At 39.7% G+C, this 19987-nt stretch overlaps 1 protein-coding gene across 1 annotated transcript in view; it reads left to right on the forward strand.

Annotated features, from left to right (window-relative positions):
* Positions 1 to 8423, forward strand: part of LOC139126397 (uncharacterized) — a 34208-nt gene extending 25785 nt beyond the window's left edge. The window contains exons 3-4 of the mRNA XM_070692461.1: positions 7428 to 7700; positions 8418 to 8423. Coding sequence (XP_070548562.1) covers positions 7428 to 7700; positions 8418 to 8423 — 279 coding nt within the window. The remainder of the gene's footprint in view (positions 1 to 7427; positions 7701 to 8417) is intronic.
* Positions 8424 to 19987: the final 11564 nt, after the last annotated feature.

Genomic DNA, 19987 nt, shown 5'->3' on the forward strand with positions numbered 1-19987 from the left:
CATGACAAACGTGGACAAAAGCCGTTAATTTATTCAGAATTCACCACTTCTCACTTTCAAGGCTAATTGTAAGCCCTTTTATCGTTTAGTTTTCCAACAAATGTGTTTCCACAGGTTCTAGGGTAGTATTTTCTGTATCGATTCCATTTTGCAACACCAACGAAGAGTGCGAAATAAATAAAACAGTTAAAAATTAAACCATAGCACTGACATAAAATTGAGATCAGAAGACCCCTCCAGGAATTCACATCTCCAACGCAATTTTCGTGGTTGCCAAGCAATATTTGGCCATGACCCAATGCTGAACGCGACCTGCTGGAGGGGTGGGGGGGGCAATTTTGCAGTACTGCAGAGAGTGCAGTGTGCTTACGTACGTACCGCTGAGCGGCGTCGCTTGGCCAAATGTCGACATTTTATTTTTTGATCGTAGGGTGAACCCTTTTGCAACATGTTATGCATGCTGTTCACTCAATGGCCGACACATCGCAGCCCATCGATATTGCGGAACATCGCCTTGGAAAGAAGGTGCATCATATGCGCTAAATAAGTGATAGAAAGGCAAAAACACTTCATCAGCAAATCATATTTCATTTAAATTTACGTTTGGCGATCGATATTGTGTAAATCTTCTGATCAAGTTGCACTCGAGTATAGAAGTCACAGAGGTCACGAACAGGTCACGAGACGTCAAGCAAACTGCAGCAGACGATACACGAAACCATACCTCCAAGCACAAATTAGGAAATTAGTCAAAGGAATTTATTCTTTATGCCCTTGAAAAGACGATTTTACTTCTCATTTTTACTTCTAACTCGCTGACCAGACCTTATGTGTATTTTCATCTCAAAGGACGACCATGTTTACGTGTTTTCGACGGTTCTATCAGCACAGCCAAGACCTGCCAAAATATGAGTTTATTTGGAAAGGGTCCAATTATCAGTCGATGAATGTTTTGAATTGAATTATAATTTCAAAACTATCCGTATTTGCTAAAATTTGTCGGCGCAAATGGCAATTACAACACAATCTAATAATCGAGATGTAACTGGTCGAGGAAATCGCATAGCGTACACTCTGTCTATTACCGCTGTGCTCCACCAGGCCATAGCATCACGACGAACGCCGTATGTCAACCGCGTATTCAGAAAGTTAGGTTTTTTCAAACTACACGGAAATACGTCGGTTGTAGTTTGCTGGTATTTTCACTGCCTTCTTTATCAAGTGCAAGGGCATTCATGCTGCTATCAAATGCGGATGAAAATTAGACGACAAACTGTCCCCCAAGGCAATGTCGATATTTGCTATCACGGAATGGTCCCACTCTGCAATGTGCGACCCGAGTTTTACTTCCCGATCTCGCACAAATCGAACAAATTTCTGAAATTTTGGTGTCGTAACTTGAACCACGGTCTCTCAATGTGGGACCGTGCTTGAACGTTACCTTTAATATTACAATCGTGAACTAATTTTTTGTGATTGGGTGTTCTGAATTGCACCTTTTTTATGTATTTTGGCCTTCAGTTTGCAATATTTTACAGGCGGAATTCGGAAGTGAACATACGCAACAGTTACAACTCACTCTGTTTATATGACCAAGATGTACGCTCTCTCTCTCTCTCTCTCTCTCTCTCTCTCTCTCTCTCTCAAAAATACTGCAACCTGTGTTTAGTACAGCCGTTCAGGCCATTTACCGCTGTGACCGCGGTATTACCGCGATCGTTAGGAGTAGTAGAGGTGTTAATGTTTCACCTCCAGTCCGCGGTAATGAGTTTCTCATGAATATTCACGGTCTCTGAGCGGCGGTAATCCTGGCGGTAAGCGAAGTAGAGGTATACCGCGGGAGGTATCCGGCGGTACCGCCTATTTGAAATGACCTCTTCCCTTAATGAACTTTGTAATTAGGTATATAACTCTGAAATTACGGCGCCCAAGTCAGTGACATTGGGTACAGATATTGTTTTGATAAATATCTAATTGTACTGAGAAGCATTTGGCAGCGTCAAATTAACAAATAGGTAATTTACATATTTTATGAAGTTTTATAATTAGTGATATAACTCCAAAATAACTGCACCAAATGTGATGAAATCTTCTACAGATAATGATCCGATAGATATCTAATTGTGGTGTGGAGCATTTAGTTGTGTGAAGTTAATTAAGGGTTCATTTGCATATTTAATGAACTTTGTAATTAGTGATATTACTCCAAAATTACAGCGTTAAATTTGATGAACCTTGCTACAGATGCTAAATATCCAATTGTACTGAGAAGCATTTAGCGGTGTCAAGTTAATAGTTAGCTCATTTGCATATTTCATGAAGTTTTATAATTAGTCATATAACTCCGAAATAACTGCATCAAATGTGATGAAAACTGCTGCATATACTGATCCGACACATATCTAACTGAGTTGTAAAGCATTTAGTAGTGTGAAGTTAATTAAGGGTTCATTTGCATATTTAATAAACTTTGTAATTAGGTATATTACTCTGAATTCGGCACCAAATTTTGTGAAACGTGCTACAGATATTGTTTCGATGAATATTTAATTGTGCTATGAATCATTGAACAGTGTCAAGTTAATTTAGGGTTTATTTGCATATTTAATGAAATTTGTAATTAGTGACATTACTCTAAATAAAACGTGCTACAAATGTTGATCTGATAGATATCTAATTGTCCCATGAAGCATTTAGAAGTGTCAAGTTAATTAACAGCTCATTTGCATATTAAATAAAGTTTTGTAATTAGTGAATTAACTCTGAGAGTACTATGCGAAGTTGAAAGAAACCTGCAACATATATTGATAACATACATCTTATTGTTCTGTGAACTGTACTACTATTAATGAACCTGTTGTAAAACCCGTGAGCATATTCGGTTCACATCTGGTTAAAGTTTTGGAGCGGCGTGATCATTACGTAGTCTCATAAACTTTATACCATCATACGATAACGGACGTTGAAAAATTTTTAGATAAAATAGTGGTAAGTTATTGTGTATATATAATAATTTAATTTATCTCAGACTGAACGTTTAGATTTTCACTTAAAAGCAGGCACAACTACATTTTGCTCCTATTATTGCACTGTTCAAGTAATTATTATCCTGTAGCAGTATGTTTAAAAGCAAAACATTTATACGTCTCCTACATTGCAACATGAGATATGTTTCATATTACACTCTTACATAGAAATAAATACATATAGAGGTGACTATTGGCCAAAGGTGTTGCTGACAACCAATTATTTGAAACTTCTTCTTTTGAAATTATCTCTAGCCCTCTGCCACATACATGCAAAATATGATTAGTTCCTGTATCAAGAACCAATATGACGGCTTTTCCTATGTTAAATGAATGGGGCAAAGAATATTTGTATATCATAATAACATCTCATAACCGTTGACTGGAATTTACTTTTTCAGTCTTTTTTACCACAAAACACACTGGATGAAGCAGAGATATCGCATTGTTTGAGACATTGTTTGAGACATTGTTTGAGACAATTCCACATATCTTAATCTTGATTGGGAATTGTAGCATTATTGGCTGAAACATGAATCAAGTCATCATGTTTTAAATGTTGCAGTTATTGTTTATTATTATTATTATTATTATTATTATTATTATTATTATTATTTTGTTGCTGTTGTTGTTGAGATTAACAGTGGCGGCGGATACGAACGCTTCACTCGCTTTGCGTAAGTTTACAAGCGCGGCTTGGCATATTGTGTATCTAGGCGAGGTGGGTGTGCTCGAAAACGAAGATCTATGCAAAATTTGGATTCAAAATCGGCTGTTGCCGTATTTCTGAGGAGCCATCAGAGGTTTTTTTCTGTATCAGTCTGCAGGGCTGTGGTGGGAGGCCGTTTAACGCCGGTAACACACAGCCCTGCCATGCAGAGCTAGGCATTCATAGTGAACTGTCTGTCACCGCACCGGCATGCGTTGGCTGCACGTAAAAGCAACTCAACTTTCCAAGATCAAACGGTCAGTATCTTGTGAAAACAGCGACATAGCAATGAAAATTGTTTTAGTCAGTGGTAAAAACTCTTAACAGATGAAGTGTTAATTGCTTTTAATCAAATGAAAATGCATGTGGCCTCGGTTTTCAAGTTCAACGGCCTAGGTCCGATGTCTCCTCTCGTCTGATATACATTTCCGTGCGTTGTCGCCCCCGTATGTATCTGTTGCGTTTTTACCGTACATGTAGGCATTTGTAATCTGTGTACTGTAATTCCCTGGACTGCCTTGCTTTTAGTTGTATTCTGTTGTTGTATCAGCCCTCACTATAGGTACGTGCTTGCATATTAAAATCCAAAGCACTCTTTCATTCTGCACCAATCTTCGTCACACACTCTCTAAAGACTTCCGCTGCTCTGGTCTCTGGAACTTTGCTTTTGCTTGCAAATGCTTTCTAGTTTTAGCATTGATTTTGCAATCATTTATTTATCCTTCTTCTTCATTCTCTTCTTCTCTTTCCTATCCTAGCCAACTTCAACTTATAGAAGATTTTGCTAGGTGTGCACAACTAACATTGGGCAAAATACTTGATATACAACAATTCACTGACCCAGTAAATTTATCAAAATAATGCGATAAGTATACACTTGCATATGCTAAAAAATGAAAAGTACAGTGCACACTTAGTTTGCAAAGATCTGCTTTACGTATAATGTTATGCTGCGTAGATTTACACTATGTATATCAAATTTTTGATATGATCCATATACAAAGTAAACGTTACGTGTGCAACTAATTTTGCGTTCCATATACGTCAATATAAGTAAATATACTGAACGTATATTAAGCATTTTGTCCAATTTAAATGTAAATGATGGAAGTAAAAACGGTTTAGTCAAAGTAATTTGCAACATTCGCTCTGAAAGGTGTCAAGTGTTTTAGCTGTCACAATATCTAGGGATAAATTATTCAAGTTCCTAACATTCCAGCTTTTGCCAAAACAAATTTTGACATCGGTACTATCTGGGTTAGGCCCCGAGAACGGACAGCCACCAGTCTATGAATATTCAGCGTGAACGGGGCGATAAAACTACAAAAAGAGTGCTTCGGATAAGGCTGGCTGGAACGCAAACAAATTATCTCCACTTTATCCGAAATTCTACACTTGACTCTTCGAAGTATTGCTCTGCACTCCCCCTGGTCATTCCAAAAGTACGAGATTTTTCGGTAGTTGAGAATGGCGACACCAATGTCCATTGTCAATTGAGTTGAACCGGATACTAGAAAATTATTAAAAATGCATTTTAAGTTGTAAAATACAAAAGTAACCAATTTTGGTCGAAAATGAAAAGAAATGCGTAGCGACACATGATATTTTCGAGTATTTAAGGCGTAGAGTCCCTCAAAGCACGGCTATGAATGAACTCACTCGCGTATGTCCATACTCTCTAAGCTGACACTGAATGGTATATATCAAACGTCAGCGACGAGTGCTACACTTGCGGTCGTGTCGATCAGTACGTGCTTTCACATGTATCAATGGTCCCGTTAAAGTGACTTGAATGACTACAAAAATGATGTTTTCCCCGTTGTTATGTACAAGGGTCTTGTATTTATAGATGCCGAACATTTCGGCCAGTGGGACGTAACACTAAAAATCCTGACAACTTCGGCTGTTTGTAAGCGCAAAGACAGTCGAGAAATTTCTCGACTGTCTATGGTATAGATATTGGGGGGGGGGTCACCTTAAATTTTAAAACTGCAAAGGGGGGTCATGCATTTTTAAACAGCTCAGAGGGGAATCACTTAATTTTCATAAGTATCCATCCCGTCAAAAAGCAGTTTCTGTTTTCAGAAATATTCTGGGAGATAAAAATGATTCGCTGCATGATTTCATTCTCTGAAGTTATTAACCTGTAAATCTGAACATAAGTATAATTATCTGTCACATAAACCTCTTGCCTTGGCAACTCTGAGGCTTTTCTTATTGTAAATCGAGCTCACTGTTGGCAATGAACAATTTCTATTACTTACAAATTAGAGATAAAGCAAGTTTTGTCAGGGAAATTATTTTACAGTTACCTGTATCTACTGGTAACATGAAAAGTGAAATTATACTTTTAGGTGAAATTCAAGTATCATAATTGTTGTCAACATCTGAACTTTCAAACACCCAATTTGAATCAAGTACATTTGTATCAATTATCAAACACCTATATAAGCACAAATTAATTTAGTCTAGCACTGTAAAAAATTATTCATAATTTTGTCATAGACTCCGATGCATTGTGAATTAACATTGGTGTAATTCCAAAATCCAATTTCTTGCACACATATCCATTTGTAACCACTCAATCAAGTACATTAATATAAATAATCAAGAGTACATAAACACACATATTTACCTATTTTTTTATATTTGAATAAAATTATTCATAGTTTCTTCATAGACTCCCATGTATAGTGGATGGACGTTTTCAGTGAAATTCCAAAATCAGATTTCTTGTACATTAGCCATCATATTCTAATCAAGTACATTTAAGTTAATCATTCAACGTCTGTACATGCACAAGTATAGCAAGTTTTTTCATTGAAGAAAATACTCACAATTTTATCATAGACTCCCATGTATAGTTGATGAACATTTTTGGTGAAATTCTACAGTAAAATGTTATGTCCACATACCAGTTGTAACAACCCTATTCAGAATAAAATGCTTTTATGTCAATTATCAAATATCTCTAAATGCATAGATATATTTTTGTATTGATAAAGTATAGCATAGTTTTCTCATAGATTACCATTTATAGTGAATCAACATTATCAACAGCTGATTATCAATTAAATCAAAATATCACAATTTTGTACACACATGTTAGTGCAAAATATTGCGATCGACGTGTAATTTCTGTCCAATCCCTTTTGGGGTAATTCAAAAATTATAGCAAGTCAGAAAGGGAAATTTGAACATTAACACCTTATGAGTTTGTTAGGAGGGTCATTTGAAAAAAATTGAGAATCTTGTTTTTGAAAAAATAACCCCAAGAGGTGTATGTGTGTGTAAATTTACTCAAGCAATGTGGGGGTCATGAAATTTTTGTCGTCAGTTTTTTGGTGCAATGGATGGGGGGGGGGGGGTTCACGTATTTTGACTGATGCGCAGGAAGAATTTGCCGGCCAACCCCGGCCATTATAACTGAACGCTCCCTAAACACCTGCTTCTCTGGGACAGCATAGTCATGCGACACTGAGTAAAGCGCCAGTGAAATTTTCTGTATTTCTGTAATTTTCTGTCCTCGACTCGTGGTGACAAGTCATTACCTGGCTCGCCACTTTCTTTCAGTGAATGAAGAAACATATTTGGAATAAGATCTAATTATCGTATTTCGATAAAGGTTTTTCGCTTTATACATGTCCTATTATAAAAACGTAAGAATAACAAGGTGTTGTGTTCTCTTTCAGGAGCGTATCGTGAAATACGAGAGTGCTGACGGAAAAACGACCGTTGTTGGTGGTATATTCTATGAACTTATGAAACGAAATGCAGATGCTTCCGAAAAGAAATGTAAAGAAGTTGCTCAATTGGTATGGAAAGACCATATAAAATACATGAACATCGAAAAGATGGAATCCTTCAAACGAGTGGAAAGCGTTGTTGAGCAGGCTATAGATATTTACAAAGATAAAGCAAGAGGACCGAAAGTAAACGAAGTCCTGCAAAACGAATTATTGCAGGTAATTCAAAATTTCACTGTCATTTCTACCAATATTATATATATATATATATATATATATATATATATATATATATATATATATATATATATATATATATTATATATATATATATAATTATATATATATATATATATATATATAAGTAGTAAAGAAAGGTGGTCAACTGGATTAATAAGAATTTTACACCCATTTTATTCATTTATCTACATGAAGCGAAGGAAAATTAACCATCCATGTAACTAAAGTACGACCCTGACCTATATACGAACTCACTCACGCGCACAGCTGGCAGCTTGCGCAGCAGTGCATTGTCCTGTACTAAGCGGGGAAATTCCCTGCTGAGTCACACACAACATGTATAAACACGTTCAGAAGGTGTACGGGAAATTCCGTGTGAGTCATCACCATCAAACTAGCCTATATAAAGGAGCTTTTACCCGTGTTGTCAGTCCGGCCGGCCGGTCGCGGAGTCTGCTGATGTTGAACACGAGAGTTAACTTGTTCACCCGATAGATAAAATTTTAGAATTTTCTTCCGAACTTAAAATATGTCTGAAGACCATTACTTCAAACAATATGAGACGTTTTAGATAAATGGTACTGATATCTAAAGTGTAAGTAGTTGTATCTGTTTTAACAAATGAAATGTTGCCGGAACTACTTTCTTCCGGAGTACGAGTAAAAATATCTAAATCTTTTTTATCTTTATCAATAGTTATGAAAATAGTGCAAGGCGTTCTTGAATCTGTTTTTAAAGCAATATTTCCAACTAAATCATCAACTCATCTCCTGTACCTAATTTTATACATTTGATAACAACTGTACCATGCTCAATTACTTTCATATTATCAGTCATCTGTTGATTGGCTGTCTGTAAATTTAATTCAGCTGTCTCCTCCCCCACACTTTTCAGACCCAGTTTCTTTAAAGTTGTGTCCCAAAATAATCTTACTGGAACTCCGCTAGCTGTATACGAGCAATAATTCTCCCCCTCGTTTATCCACCTTCTTAGTGTATTATCTGCCTTCATTATTGTATTAAGAGGACTAATTTTAAGGTGAATCGGTATACCAAGAAGTGCAATGTATGGATTCTTAGGAGTAAGCCAACGACGAAAATCTAGCAACTTGTACTTGTTAACATTGCTATCGAAATAAATAACATTTGGAGTCCCTGGCAGTTCAGCAACTCCACCACTAATTTCACTATCCAATATATCTAAGATGTTACGCGGCACATTATAAGGCATGAATTTCTGACTAGCCGAATCCCATGTCAGAGCAAAAGGAGTAGATCATTCGAAGCCTTTGTGGCGTCAATTACAGTTTCATCAATGTCTTTAAGTTCGGAAAATTCTACAGCATGTTCGTGGGGTGGCGCCGCGGCATTGGCTAAAACGAAATATTTTTCGCGGTCTTTATAACGAAGGACGTAATCCTTATTATGATTAGCAGCCATCTTAGTATTATTGTTAACTTTAACATCACTCAGATCTTCAAGCTCAAGATTTTGTACACGAATTGCACCTAGACCTGGACCAGACATACGGGACCTATATACAGTGAAAATTAAAATAATACCTTGTAATATACACAACCATGGCTTCAGCTATAGGAATGACAGTTCTCGGTGCTGTATTAAATGCAACGGCATTCACAGGAGGAAATATTATCGGACAAAAGCTTTCTGGTAATGGTGACGCTCTTATTGAAGAGAAAGTCCGACATGATAAAGCATTAGAAAAATTTGAACATGATCGCAACGTCTGGTCAGAAAAAAGATTACTACAGGCTGACTGGGAAAGAGAAAATCAAGCAAAGGACGCGCATGCCGCGGTAGAATTAAGAGATACAGATGCAGAAATCCTGGAAGAAGCAGAAGCGGTGCAAAGCAACTCTACGTCAGGCCCCTTTCGGAACGGTTCCGAAGGAGCAGTTCAATTCTCAGATTATTATCAGCCCAGTCCTGAGCAAAAGAAATATGAGATGATCTATATTGCTGGAGGATTGGTCGTGGGATGGTTTATCTTCCGGTAGGGCGCCCCCTTCGGAACGCTTCGGAACCGTTCCGACAGGGCTTCGAAACGGCTACAGTAATTCAATACAAAAGGTGACGGGCCAGTTATTGAAATCGATCATCTTCCCATCCTGATCTGTTATCCAAATACGCATTGAACTCATATGGTCTAAGCCTTTTTTCAATGGCACGGAAATTGAGCCGTTTTTAAAATCATAGGTGACCTTTTCACTTATTCGTTTTGTTTCCCGAATGGGAAGTATTTGTAAACGGTCCGATACTTTCCCCTGTATGCCTCCGGAGGCATCCGAGCCCAAGCCAACATAACTTCCAGTAACATCAACGACATCTGAATGAACTATATATTCAGTGACTGTTAAGAAATCTGCTTGACCTGGACTCATAGTCTTTTTTCCACGGGGTTGTCCTCATTTTTTTCTGAAAAGCCGACGAGGTTAGCGAAGTTACCTGTGGCATTAAAAAATACTCTAACATCTTTAGCCAAAGTTAGAAGAACGTGGTTTGTCGGCAGATGTTCTTCAAAATTAATTTTTTGCTTCAACCCGATGGCTTTGTTGAGTGTATTGATATTGTAGTTACCTGGACTTATTGTTATAGACTTCTTCGCTTGTCCACCTTCTTGATATTTTAATATCATATTTCTCCTCGTTATGTTATACCATGAGTTAAAGAGTGAACACTCGAGCAGTCTTATCTTCGTAAACTTTGATATGTCAATACAAGGGTTAAAATACATAGTAACCGGTTTGCCTGTTTCGCTTTCAATCCAAATGATCATCGTTGTACGTTGTATATATTACTAAGTATAATTTTTTTTGATGAATAATATTCCGAAGGTGCCCATTACAAAGTATAAGGTTCAGCAGGAATAATATTTTTCTGTTCAAGAAGATCTTTTGTCGCAACCGCGGCAGCAGTCGCACCGCCTAATTTTGCCAATCGAGTTAAATTTGGTCGACTTGGATCGCCAACCTCTATTTTCAGAAATTTGCTGGAGATCATAAGATATCCCATCGCAAGTCCTGCGATTACAATACCATCGTACATTGTGTTTACAACTGTTTTAATATCCATGATTGCTGACTAGTATATAAAATAGAAAAATAAAAATAAAAAATATGGGGAGTTAATCCATCTCATACAATGTAGAGGAGCTGGCCCCCGTAGCCGCTTTCTGAGGAGCAGCCCCTTTCCGGGGAGGACAGGGGGTATGCCGAGCACGCCCCCAATATAGCCCTAATGCAGTCAATGAAACTCCCACAATTCCTAAAACAAGATAACATTTATTATACCAGCGTGAATTATTATCACACTGTTCTTTCATTGTAGGCGGTAGACTAAGTGCTTCAGTCGCTACCGCATCACTCCCTCCCCCCCTCCCTCCCCCTCCATTGCTTTTAGTTTCTTCTCCCTGTTTTGCCTGTTCCATTCCGCTAATTTCTTGCCCGCAGCAACTCTCCCTGGATGCTTCGTCGGTAACGACACTTTCTCTATGTTGCGCTGTGGCGTAGCGGAAGATCGTCCCTGACGGAGTCGTTTGCGGTGTGGGTTCTGTCGGCGGGGCTTCTGACGGAGTCCTTGGCGGAGCGTTTGCTGAGTCGGCGAAGTTGAATCCATTTATTTCAGGTACTATATTAAACCCGATTTTTTTAAAATTTAAATGTTTACCCGTAATTAAACCGGTGGAAACTAGAGCAATCAGGGGCCCCATGTGTACCCTATCCGTCCTGATAATCGTTTTATTTCACTGTTTAGAATAAAATCCTTTTTAAGATCAGTGGCATAGTTATCTCGATCATCGATTGGAACTACCTGACTTATTGCACGGGCTCCTAGATCTATGAAACTTTGAGTGATGGTATCACTTATAAGAGAACTGTATTTCGCTTCGTACATTTTGAAGGCTTTATCCACCGTTTCATCTTTCCATTTTTCTACGTCAGCAACTGAAATCTCCTTACCAAAAAATAACTTACTTTGACCACTTGCGATGACACAGAGTATTTTTTCACGTTTTGTCTCTATTATGGATTGAGCGTCCGAAGGCACCGAAGGCGCCGAAGCCCCTTCGGAACCGTTCCGGTAGGGCGCTGTCGTATTTGCCGCTGCTGATGACTTTATTAAATTCTCCATTGTTTGCAGTATGTTATCTATTCTTAGTAAAAAATAAAAAATTCGTTTAAACCTGAATCCGAAATAAAGTATTAACATAGTCTGGAATGTTAGTACCCCAACAGAACCGTACCGACAGGGATTCCGACAGGGATTCCGGGAAAATTCTCCTCCATTTAAATCTATATGTATATAGAAACACGAATAATGAGTACAGACTTATTCCCAGTTGCTTTTCAATTGAATAAGACGAGCGTACCGACAGTACAGCATGCTGATACCCCCCCTTCCAAACCGAATGGGGGAATAAAACCTATTCTCATGGACTTAGAAATATATGTAACGCCGACAGAAAAATTTACTTTTCATCCACGGGATATATTTAAAGATAACGTAATCACTCATCGATCAGCAAAAGAAAGTAATATATGGCTGGGCGGCCCAAAGATGAAATACTGGGACCAGCAATTAAATTTCGCCGTATGGTGCAGCACTACTGGTTGCGGTATATCATTCGCCCATCTCGTCGATAAGAAATTTCCTCCGCAAATACGATCATTCTGCCGTTTCCATGTATATTTTACAATACGTCGTATTCTTCATGAAATGGGCGTTGCACTTCCAGACGATACCCCCACCTTCAAAGCGGGCGACAATCCGTACAATCTCGTCCAATATGAACTTCTATGTACAGAATTTGGAAATATAAGTCCAACGAAGTCCGACTTTCGATATCGAAAAGGTCAAAATAAGGGTCTTGGTTATGGTTATGAATATTACACTAATCGTGGCCCTGTTCGACAGCCAAAAGCAATATACAATGGTCGGGACTTTTTCCTCTCCTCCGACGGAGGCGTTTTCTATACACATACCATTTTTGGAAAGAAAAAACATGTACTGCCCGCCAAAGACAGGCCACACTACTATTTCTTTCGAAATGATGGATCGGAGGGACAATAATAGTTTCATTCCTCTGAAGGGAGACTCGGGACTAACAAAGGCTGGCCTAGCCCGCCTCAATGAAAGCCTTGAAGCCTACGTATATTGCATACTCGGCGCACAAGCAAATATTCGCAGTACCATAGTAGGCGATACTGGCAGTGCACAGCAAGTCCGAAAAGAATTCGGCGTTCTCCTCGAAGATGAAATTCGTAATACCGACAAAGTAATCAGTTATAGGCGATACCAAGACACAATAATGAATACTGGTGTCAAACTTGATATGGCAGTCTCACCCAATTTACTTCTCTTACCGTCTGAGATGGTCATCCTTTCGGGCCCGGCAATCTCAGGTTATAATAATGAATTGCAATACGCAACAGAATCTATGTCCTTCGGGGTGAATGGTGATATAAACACGGAAGTTCGAGAAAGTGCTATACATGAGATGGAAGGAGGGGAGGAGGGGGGAGATCCTGTTAAGTGGCAGGACGAGCCCGGAGAGTCACCTCACAATGACACGACTCGGATTCGGTCCCCAGAACGGGCAGCATCTACGACCAGCGTAGACCCTATTCACGAATATGGTAAAATTGGTTTGTTATCTTTAGCAATATTCATTACTATTGTAGGTACTGGAATAAAGTCACTAACTATATAGTTCATTCAGATGCTGTCGATGTGACTGGGTTTCATCTAACTCGAGCCAGTAACTTAAAAGAACTAGAAGAGATTCATTAATGTACAGTATATAGATCCGATCCGATGGCAATGTTCGCAACCCCACCATTCAACATGATTATAACTGGACCGACATATTCTGGCAAAACAGAATTTATGTTGGACCTCCTCACCGGTCCGTACTTAAGGAAATTCGAATATGTGATATTCATTTGCCCAACATTCATGAATAATAAAGCGTATAATAGAAGATTCATTTTCACCGATGATAATGTGTTTATATTTCCAGTCGGACTCGATGCTGTGGATGATACACTAGCCTACGTGCATAAAGAATGGGCCGGCACGAACACTTTAATAATCCTCGACGACTGCGCCTCGTCAAAGATATGAAGAAGCGCAGTAACGTTTTAGTCCAACTTGGTTTCAGCGCAAGACATGACGGATTATCTGTCTGGGTTCTGACTCAACAATATACTAGTATTAGTAAACCATTCAGGGAAAACATACAGATGTTAGTACTATTTTACACACCGAACAAGATAGACAACAAAACTATTATAAAAGAATATGGAATGGAGGTGTCAGAACGGGAAGCCGTGGGCCTAATCAAGCAATTGAAAAGTAGGCCATTCAGTAAACTAGTATTTCGTTTACGGAATCCGTACGACATAAAATTTTTCGTATAATATAGCAATTATGGAAGCTGAAGCCGAAGGCTCCCCCGAAGGTACTCTTAGAGAATTATATTACAACCCGAAAACTGGTTTTGGAGGTGTACAAAAATTGTATGACGCAGCACGGGCCAGCGGACTGAAAGTGACCAAGAAAGAGGTGCAGGAGTGGTTAAAAACTCAGCTTACTTATAACCTACATAAACCGGTCCCTCGTACTCGTGGGGGTGCCTTCCGGGGCGGCCGGCGCGTTTTTGTAACATCGATAGACTCTCAATGGCAAGCGGATCTCGTGGAATTCCCTCCCTCATTCGCAAAAGAGAACCGTAACATTCGATACATGCTAACAGTAATCGATGTGCTAAGCAAATATGCATGGGCCAGGCCGATACAGTCAAAAACGGCAGATGATACTCTGAAGGCACTACAAGACATAATTAAGAAATCCGGGAGAAGACCCGACAAACTTCAAACAGATGAGGGGCGGGAATTTACTAATCGAAAAATGCAGGGGTGGTTGGAGGAGTCAGGCATTCACTGGTTTCACACCTACAGTGACAAAAAAGCTAGCGTTGTTGAACGTTTTAATCGGACCCTCAAGACGATGATGTGGAAATACTTTACATATAAACAGACACGTTCCTGGCTTTCTATTCTACCAGAACTTCTTGAGAATTACAATAACACCGTACACGGAAGTATCAAAATGAAACCCAGGGACGTAACAGAGGAGAACGATTGGCAGGCATTTTATACACTATTCGGTCCTGAGTTGGCAGCCGGGGGAGCTAACCCTGAATTCAAGCCGGGAGAACGGGTTCGAATTACAAAATACAAGACCACTTTTAAGAAAGGATATTTACCAAATTGGACAGAGGAGATTTTCGTAGTTTCAAAAGTTGTGTACGCAGCTGGCTTGGGAACGCCACCAGTTTACAAAATAAAAGATCTGAATGGAGAGGAAATACTCGGCACTTTCTACTCCGATGAACTTCAGAGTGCCCTTTCGGAACGCGACGAGCTGTACAGAGTAGAACGAATTTTGAAGACGAAAAAAATTAGAGGAAAGAAATACTATCTGATAAAATGGAAAGGTTATCCAGAAAGTTTCAATAGTTGGGAGCCAGAGGAAAATGTTATTAGTACTACGTAACGTTCCGAAGGAGTACTTCGTAAGTTCCTGTGCTGGTACTTGTCAAGTACTACGTAAGTTCCTGTGCTGGTACTTGTCAAGTACTACGTAAGTACTACGTAAGTACTAACGTAAGTATTTACGAAAGTTATTCAATAAGTACCATGGAAAAAGTCTTAATTTCTTGAAAGCCGAAAGTGTCAGTTTACCACCCCACTTCCACCCCCCACCTGGCCAAGTATTTATCATGTACTGTCGTAAGTAATGTTCACTTACTGCATCTTTTTCGGCAGTATGTGGATGAGGTGGTACCCCCTCAGTTCCTCCGGAGGCACATATTAAGTTTGCAAGATCTTCAAAACGACTTCTCATGTTACCACAGTCCGTTCTCTCGAGTCCCCTTTTTCAGCTTTATCGATAAGTTCTGGTTGAAGTATAATGTACACAACTGACATAAGCCATAGACAAGTAACTTCAAAGTCCGGTGTTACAGAACCGTAGGGTTTCATAATGTCAAGTGCTCGTAGGTCAAACGAAGCATTATAAGCACACACAGATTCACAAGCGTTAAGAAGTTTGTGTAGGTTATTTAGTGACACTCGAGGTTGTTCTAGTTGTTCTTGACCAGGTGGGAAGTACGCTTTTTCAAGTTCCTCCTCCTTGAAACCGTCTATTAAAAATCCTGGCTGCCGCTATCGCGTGCCGAAGGGCCGCTCCATGCAATTCCAAAGTCAAAAGCTCGTGGATATTCTACTGGCCCGACTGTCTCAGTATCAATTGTTGGATTAAGTATATTCTTGAGAACGAGGGGGGTAAGAGCGTTCCGAATTACCAAACATGGAAGCCTATAGTCGTGGCAAATTTCTAAGAAAGTCTGTTTGAACTTGTTGTGAATCTCTTCTAGTTCTTCTAAGGCGGCTATTTCGTACGACCTGGCTCGAGTCAACACATTCCGCCTGCAATAATCCCAAGGCATATCTTTGAATATGATAATGAAACTGGGTAAATGGTCAAATGCTCTAGAAACAATTTTTTTTCTTCCGACTCCGTGGAAACGCCCCGGATTCGAGAAAAAGTCAGATGTTGAATTATGGAAGAGTCACAAATAATGTAGTGTTCTGAAGGGAGGGGGTTTCCTCCCTCCTCCTCCCAGCCTGACATTGTAAACTAAGCGTATGTTCTATAAACTGGTTCTGAAAATCAGCAATCGAAACAACGCCATTATAAAAGTCGGCAATGTTGCTAGAAAAACTAGTGTCAAATTCTGGTACGTGATACGGATCCAAATTTATTGCATCGTAACTCTTACCACTTCCAGTTGGTCCATTTATGAATATGTATGACATTTTAGGATACTATATCATAGAAAAAATTTTTTTTTTAAATTTTTTTTTTTATTAAGATATATACGATAAGACAATGACAATCCTTTCTATTTCAGATGCAATAAAAATACTTGAAACCGGAGAAAACATCAAAATTGATGATGGAGGCAAATTAGTATTTGGTGAATATGTAGATCCTTTCATATACGTAGACAGTGAGCTAGAAGTAGTTTTCAACATCGGACCTAAATATGGTTCGGGAGGAGATCCAGCTACATGTGATGGGGTGTGTGTCAGTTGGCAACTGAGTCTTCAAAAGTTTACTGATTTAATAATATTCCGTACCCTAGGTGAAAGTTTCGATGCATCTACTGCTAAAAGTTATGCTCTAAGCCTGGCCGCTCACTCCAAGAATACTACTGGATTTTACAATCCATCTAAAGTGTATCAGAAGCGAGGGAGCGAGGCACAGCCGGGCATGAGGTATTTTAAATTTCAGTTTAAAAGAGGGAGAAATCACGATTTCGCTACATGTATTGATATGGTTCAAGAAATTGACTGCGGTTTTAAAACAGTGAGTCCGTTACTACCAGTCCGAGAAAATTCTGCTATTGTATCTCGTAATATCAGGAAAGGTAGTAAGATAGAATTCTTAGCATTTAAACCGCGCTTAAGTAAGCGTGGCCTTTCTTTCACTGTTGAGAGATTAATATTTTGTGCTGCGCCTAATAAACCAGAAATTCAAGATGTGGAAGAACTAGTCGACTTAGAAAGATTAGGTGAGATATATAAACAAATAAATGCTGACAAAAATATTATAGTGGATTTTGATGACCTATCATAGAATAATTATTTTTTCATTTTAAAAATTTTTAGGATAGTATATATCATAAAGATTATTATGGCCCGTCGATTACATACAGCATTCAAGGGAGCAGTTTTACGAAAAGAATTTCCTGAAGTCAAGCGAGTCAAGGATATCGGGGAGCTGGTGGATATTGAAGGTATGGTCCATTCGGAACGAAAGATGTACTCTGTTTATACTGAAATGGAAGTCAAATTATCGGATCCGAAAACTGGTAATACACAAAATCGTACATTGCCTGTTAAATTAAAAGATACATACACAAAAGATGTAAGAGGATCGGATCGGATGTGGGGCAACAATTAATAGATCGCTACGATCGTATGCTTGATACAATTGAAAATGTTGAGGGTTCTGGTCTCGTTCTCGAGGAGATACTTAATTTTGAAGTAATTCTAGTAGAAGTTTTACTCGGGGCTGGGGCTGGCGCAGTCCAACTTCCCGGATGGTTAAAAAATAAGCATTGTGTTAGCGATCTTATTCTACCGGTGGGGGCTGAGAACTGTTTTCAATACGCCATCGTAGCAAGTTTAAAGTTGACCGACCCCGAGTTTCGTGAAAAGAAATGTGGTCAGGTAAGGAGAAAATGGAATACGTACGCCCCATTTATGGCTGACTACTGTTGGGAAGGTATTCCCACGCCCACGCCCGCCGATATGACTGTATTCAGGCGCTTCGAGCAGCAAAATCCAGGGGTCAAACTTCAAGTATTTCAGATCTACGAAAATGATCCCGCTCCCCCGTCCAACATAACTGTGTTATATAGTGGCGGAACGGAAGGTGGAACGGATCGGGTAGCAAATATATTACTGATAGTTGGTGAAGACGGGTCCGGGGATCACTTCGTACCAATTACTGCGTTAAATCGCCTTCGTAATTCTTGTACTAATCGAAAGAATGAGCGCAGACAGAAGTGTATTTGTATGGTTTGTAAGCGAGGTTTTAAGTCAACAGAAGAATTAGAAATACATCAGATATACTGTGGAACAGACACTGCCCAGCCAGTTTTTCCTAAGGAAGTATGTCAATTCGAAGGACATCGGAAGAAGGTCCCCGCCCCCTACGTCGTCTACGCAGATACTGAAGCAATTATTGAGAAGGGGACCGGTCGACATATTCCAATTTGTCTTTCGTATGTTATGGTGGAACGGGGGTGGGGAGGCCCGGGCCGACCCACTGTTTATGGTAAAAGAACATTCACAGGTCTCTCCTGTGTTACAGAATTTCTAAAGGATATGAAAGAACGGGCCGAGTATTATTCGAAATCGTATTATTGGAAAATAATACCGATGAAAGATAGATCTAATTACCAGCGTGACGGATGTGATCCAGTCTGTATTGCATGTGGAGAGCCGGCAGGATACCGAGTAGTGAAGGAGGAGGCGACCTTCTATTGCGAAGGATGCCGGCCGTCGAGAACCATTCCTATCTACTTTCACAACCTCAAGGGATACGATGGTTCTTTTATTTTGAAAAAGTTACATGAAATAGATGATGGGGGTTCCGGACCAGAGCCAAATTTAATAGCTAAGACGAGCAATGGTGGAATTATGGGTCTCTCGAAAACATTTATTTTTCACGCCTCAATTGTTGTTGCCGGAGGGAAGAGGGAGATAAAGAGACGCCACTTTTCTATAAAGTTTATGGACAGTGCTCAGTTGATGATGGGGTCATTGGCGAAGTTGGCAAAAACTGTGCCGGACCACGGGTGGACGGCAGCCCCACTTTCGTACCCGGACATTCAAAGGGCGAAAGGTTTCTTCCCCTACGAATATTTAGACTCGGTTGACAGACTGGGAGAGAACCAGCTCCCGGAGAGGGACGAAATTTTATAGCGAATTGACGGAAGAGGGGATTTCTGAGTCTGATTACGAACATGCATTGAAGGTGTGGGACGAAGTTGGATGTAAGACGATTCGTGATTATATGGAATTCTATTGTGAGACTGACGTTCTACTTCTTGCAAATATATTCGAAAATTTCCGTGACACATGTTTAGAAGCATATAAGTTAGATCCGGCCCACTACATGTCGGCGCCCGGCTTGACATGGGATGCTATGTTACTTTACACGGGTAATAAATTTGGGCTCATTCAAGATGCTGAGCAGATGAATTTCGTACAGAGGGGAATTCGAGGCGGTATCAGCCAGTGTAATATTCATTATTTACAGACAAATCATCCTGCTTACGTTAGTTTACGATCCAGAGAAGCCAGTGACCGAAATAAATATCTCGATGCAAACAATCTCTACGGCTGGGCAATGAGTCAGGCAATGCCTACGGGCGGACTTCATTGGATGACGATGGAAGAGTGGGAGGAATGGGAAGAAGGGGGAGCCGAGGGGGGAGCGGGGGCCCGAGACGGCGGAGCGTGGGGACCTGGCGCCACCTTTCCACCAAGTTTTCTAGAAGTAGACTTAGAATATCCCCCGAATTACATGAAGAACACAGCGATTTGCCATTAGCGCCACATCACTATGAATTTCCGAGGCAGGGCGGTCGACTGATTACAAGTGTGA

The sequence above is a fragment of the Ptychodera flava genome, assembly GCF_041260155.1.
Source record: "Ptychodera flava strain L36383 chromosome 3 unlocalized genomic scaffold, AS_Pfla_20210202 Scaffold_27__1_contigs__length_13241970_pilon, whole genome shotgun sequence".
Lineage (NCBI taxonomy): Eukaryota > Metazoa > Hemichordata > Enteropneusta > Ptychoderidae > Ptychodera > Ptychodera flava.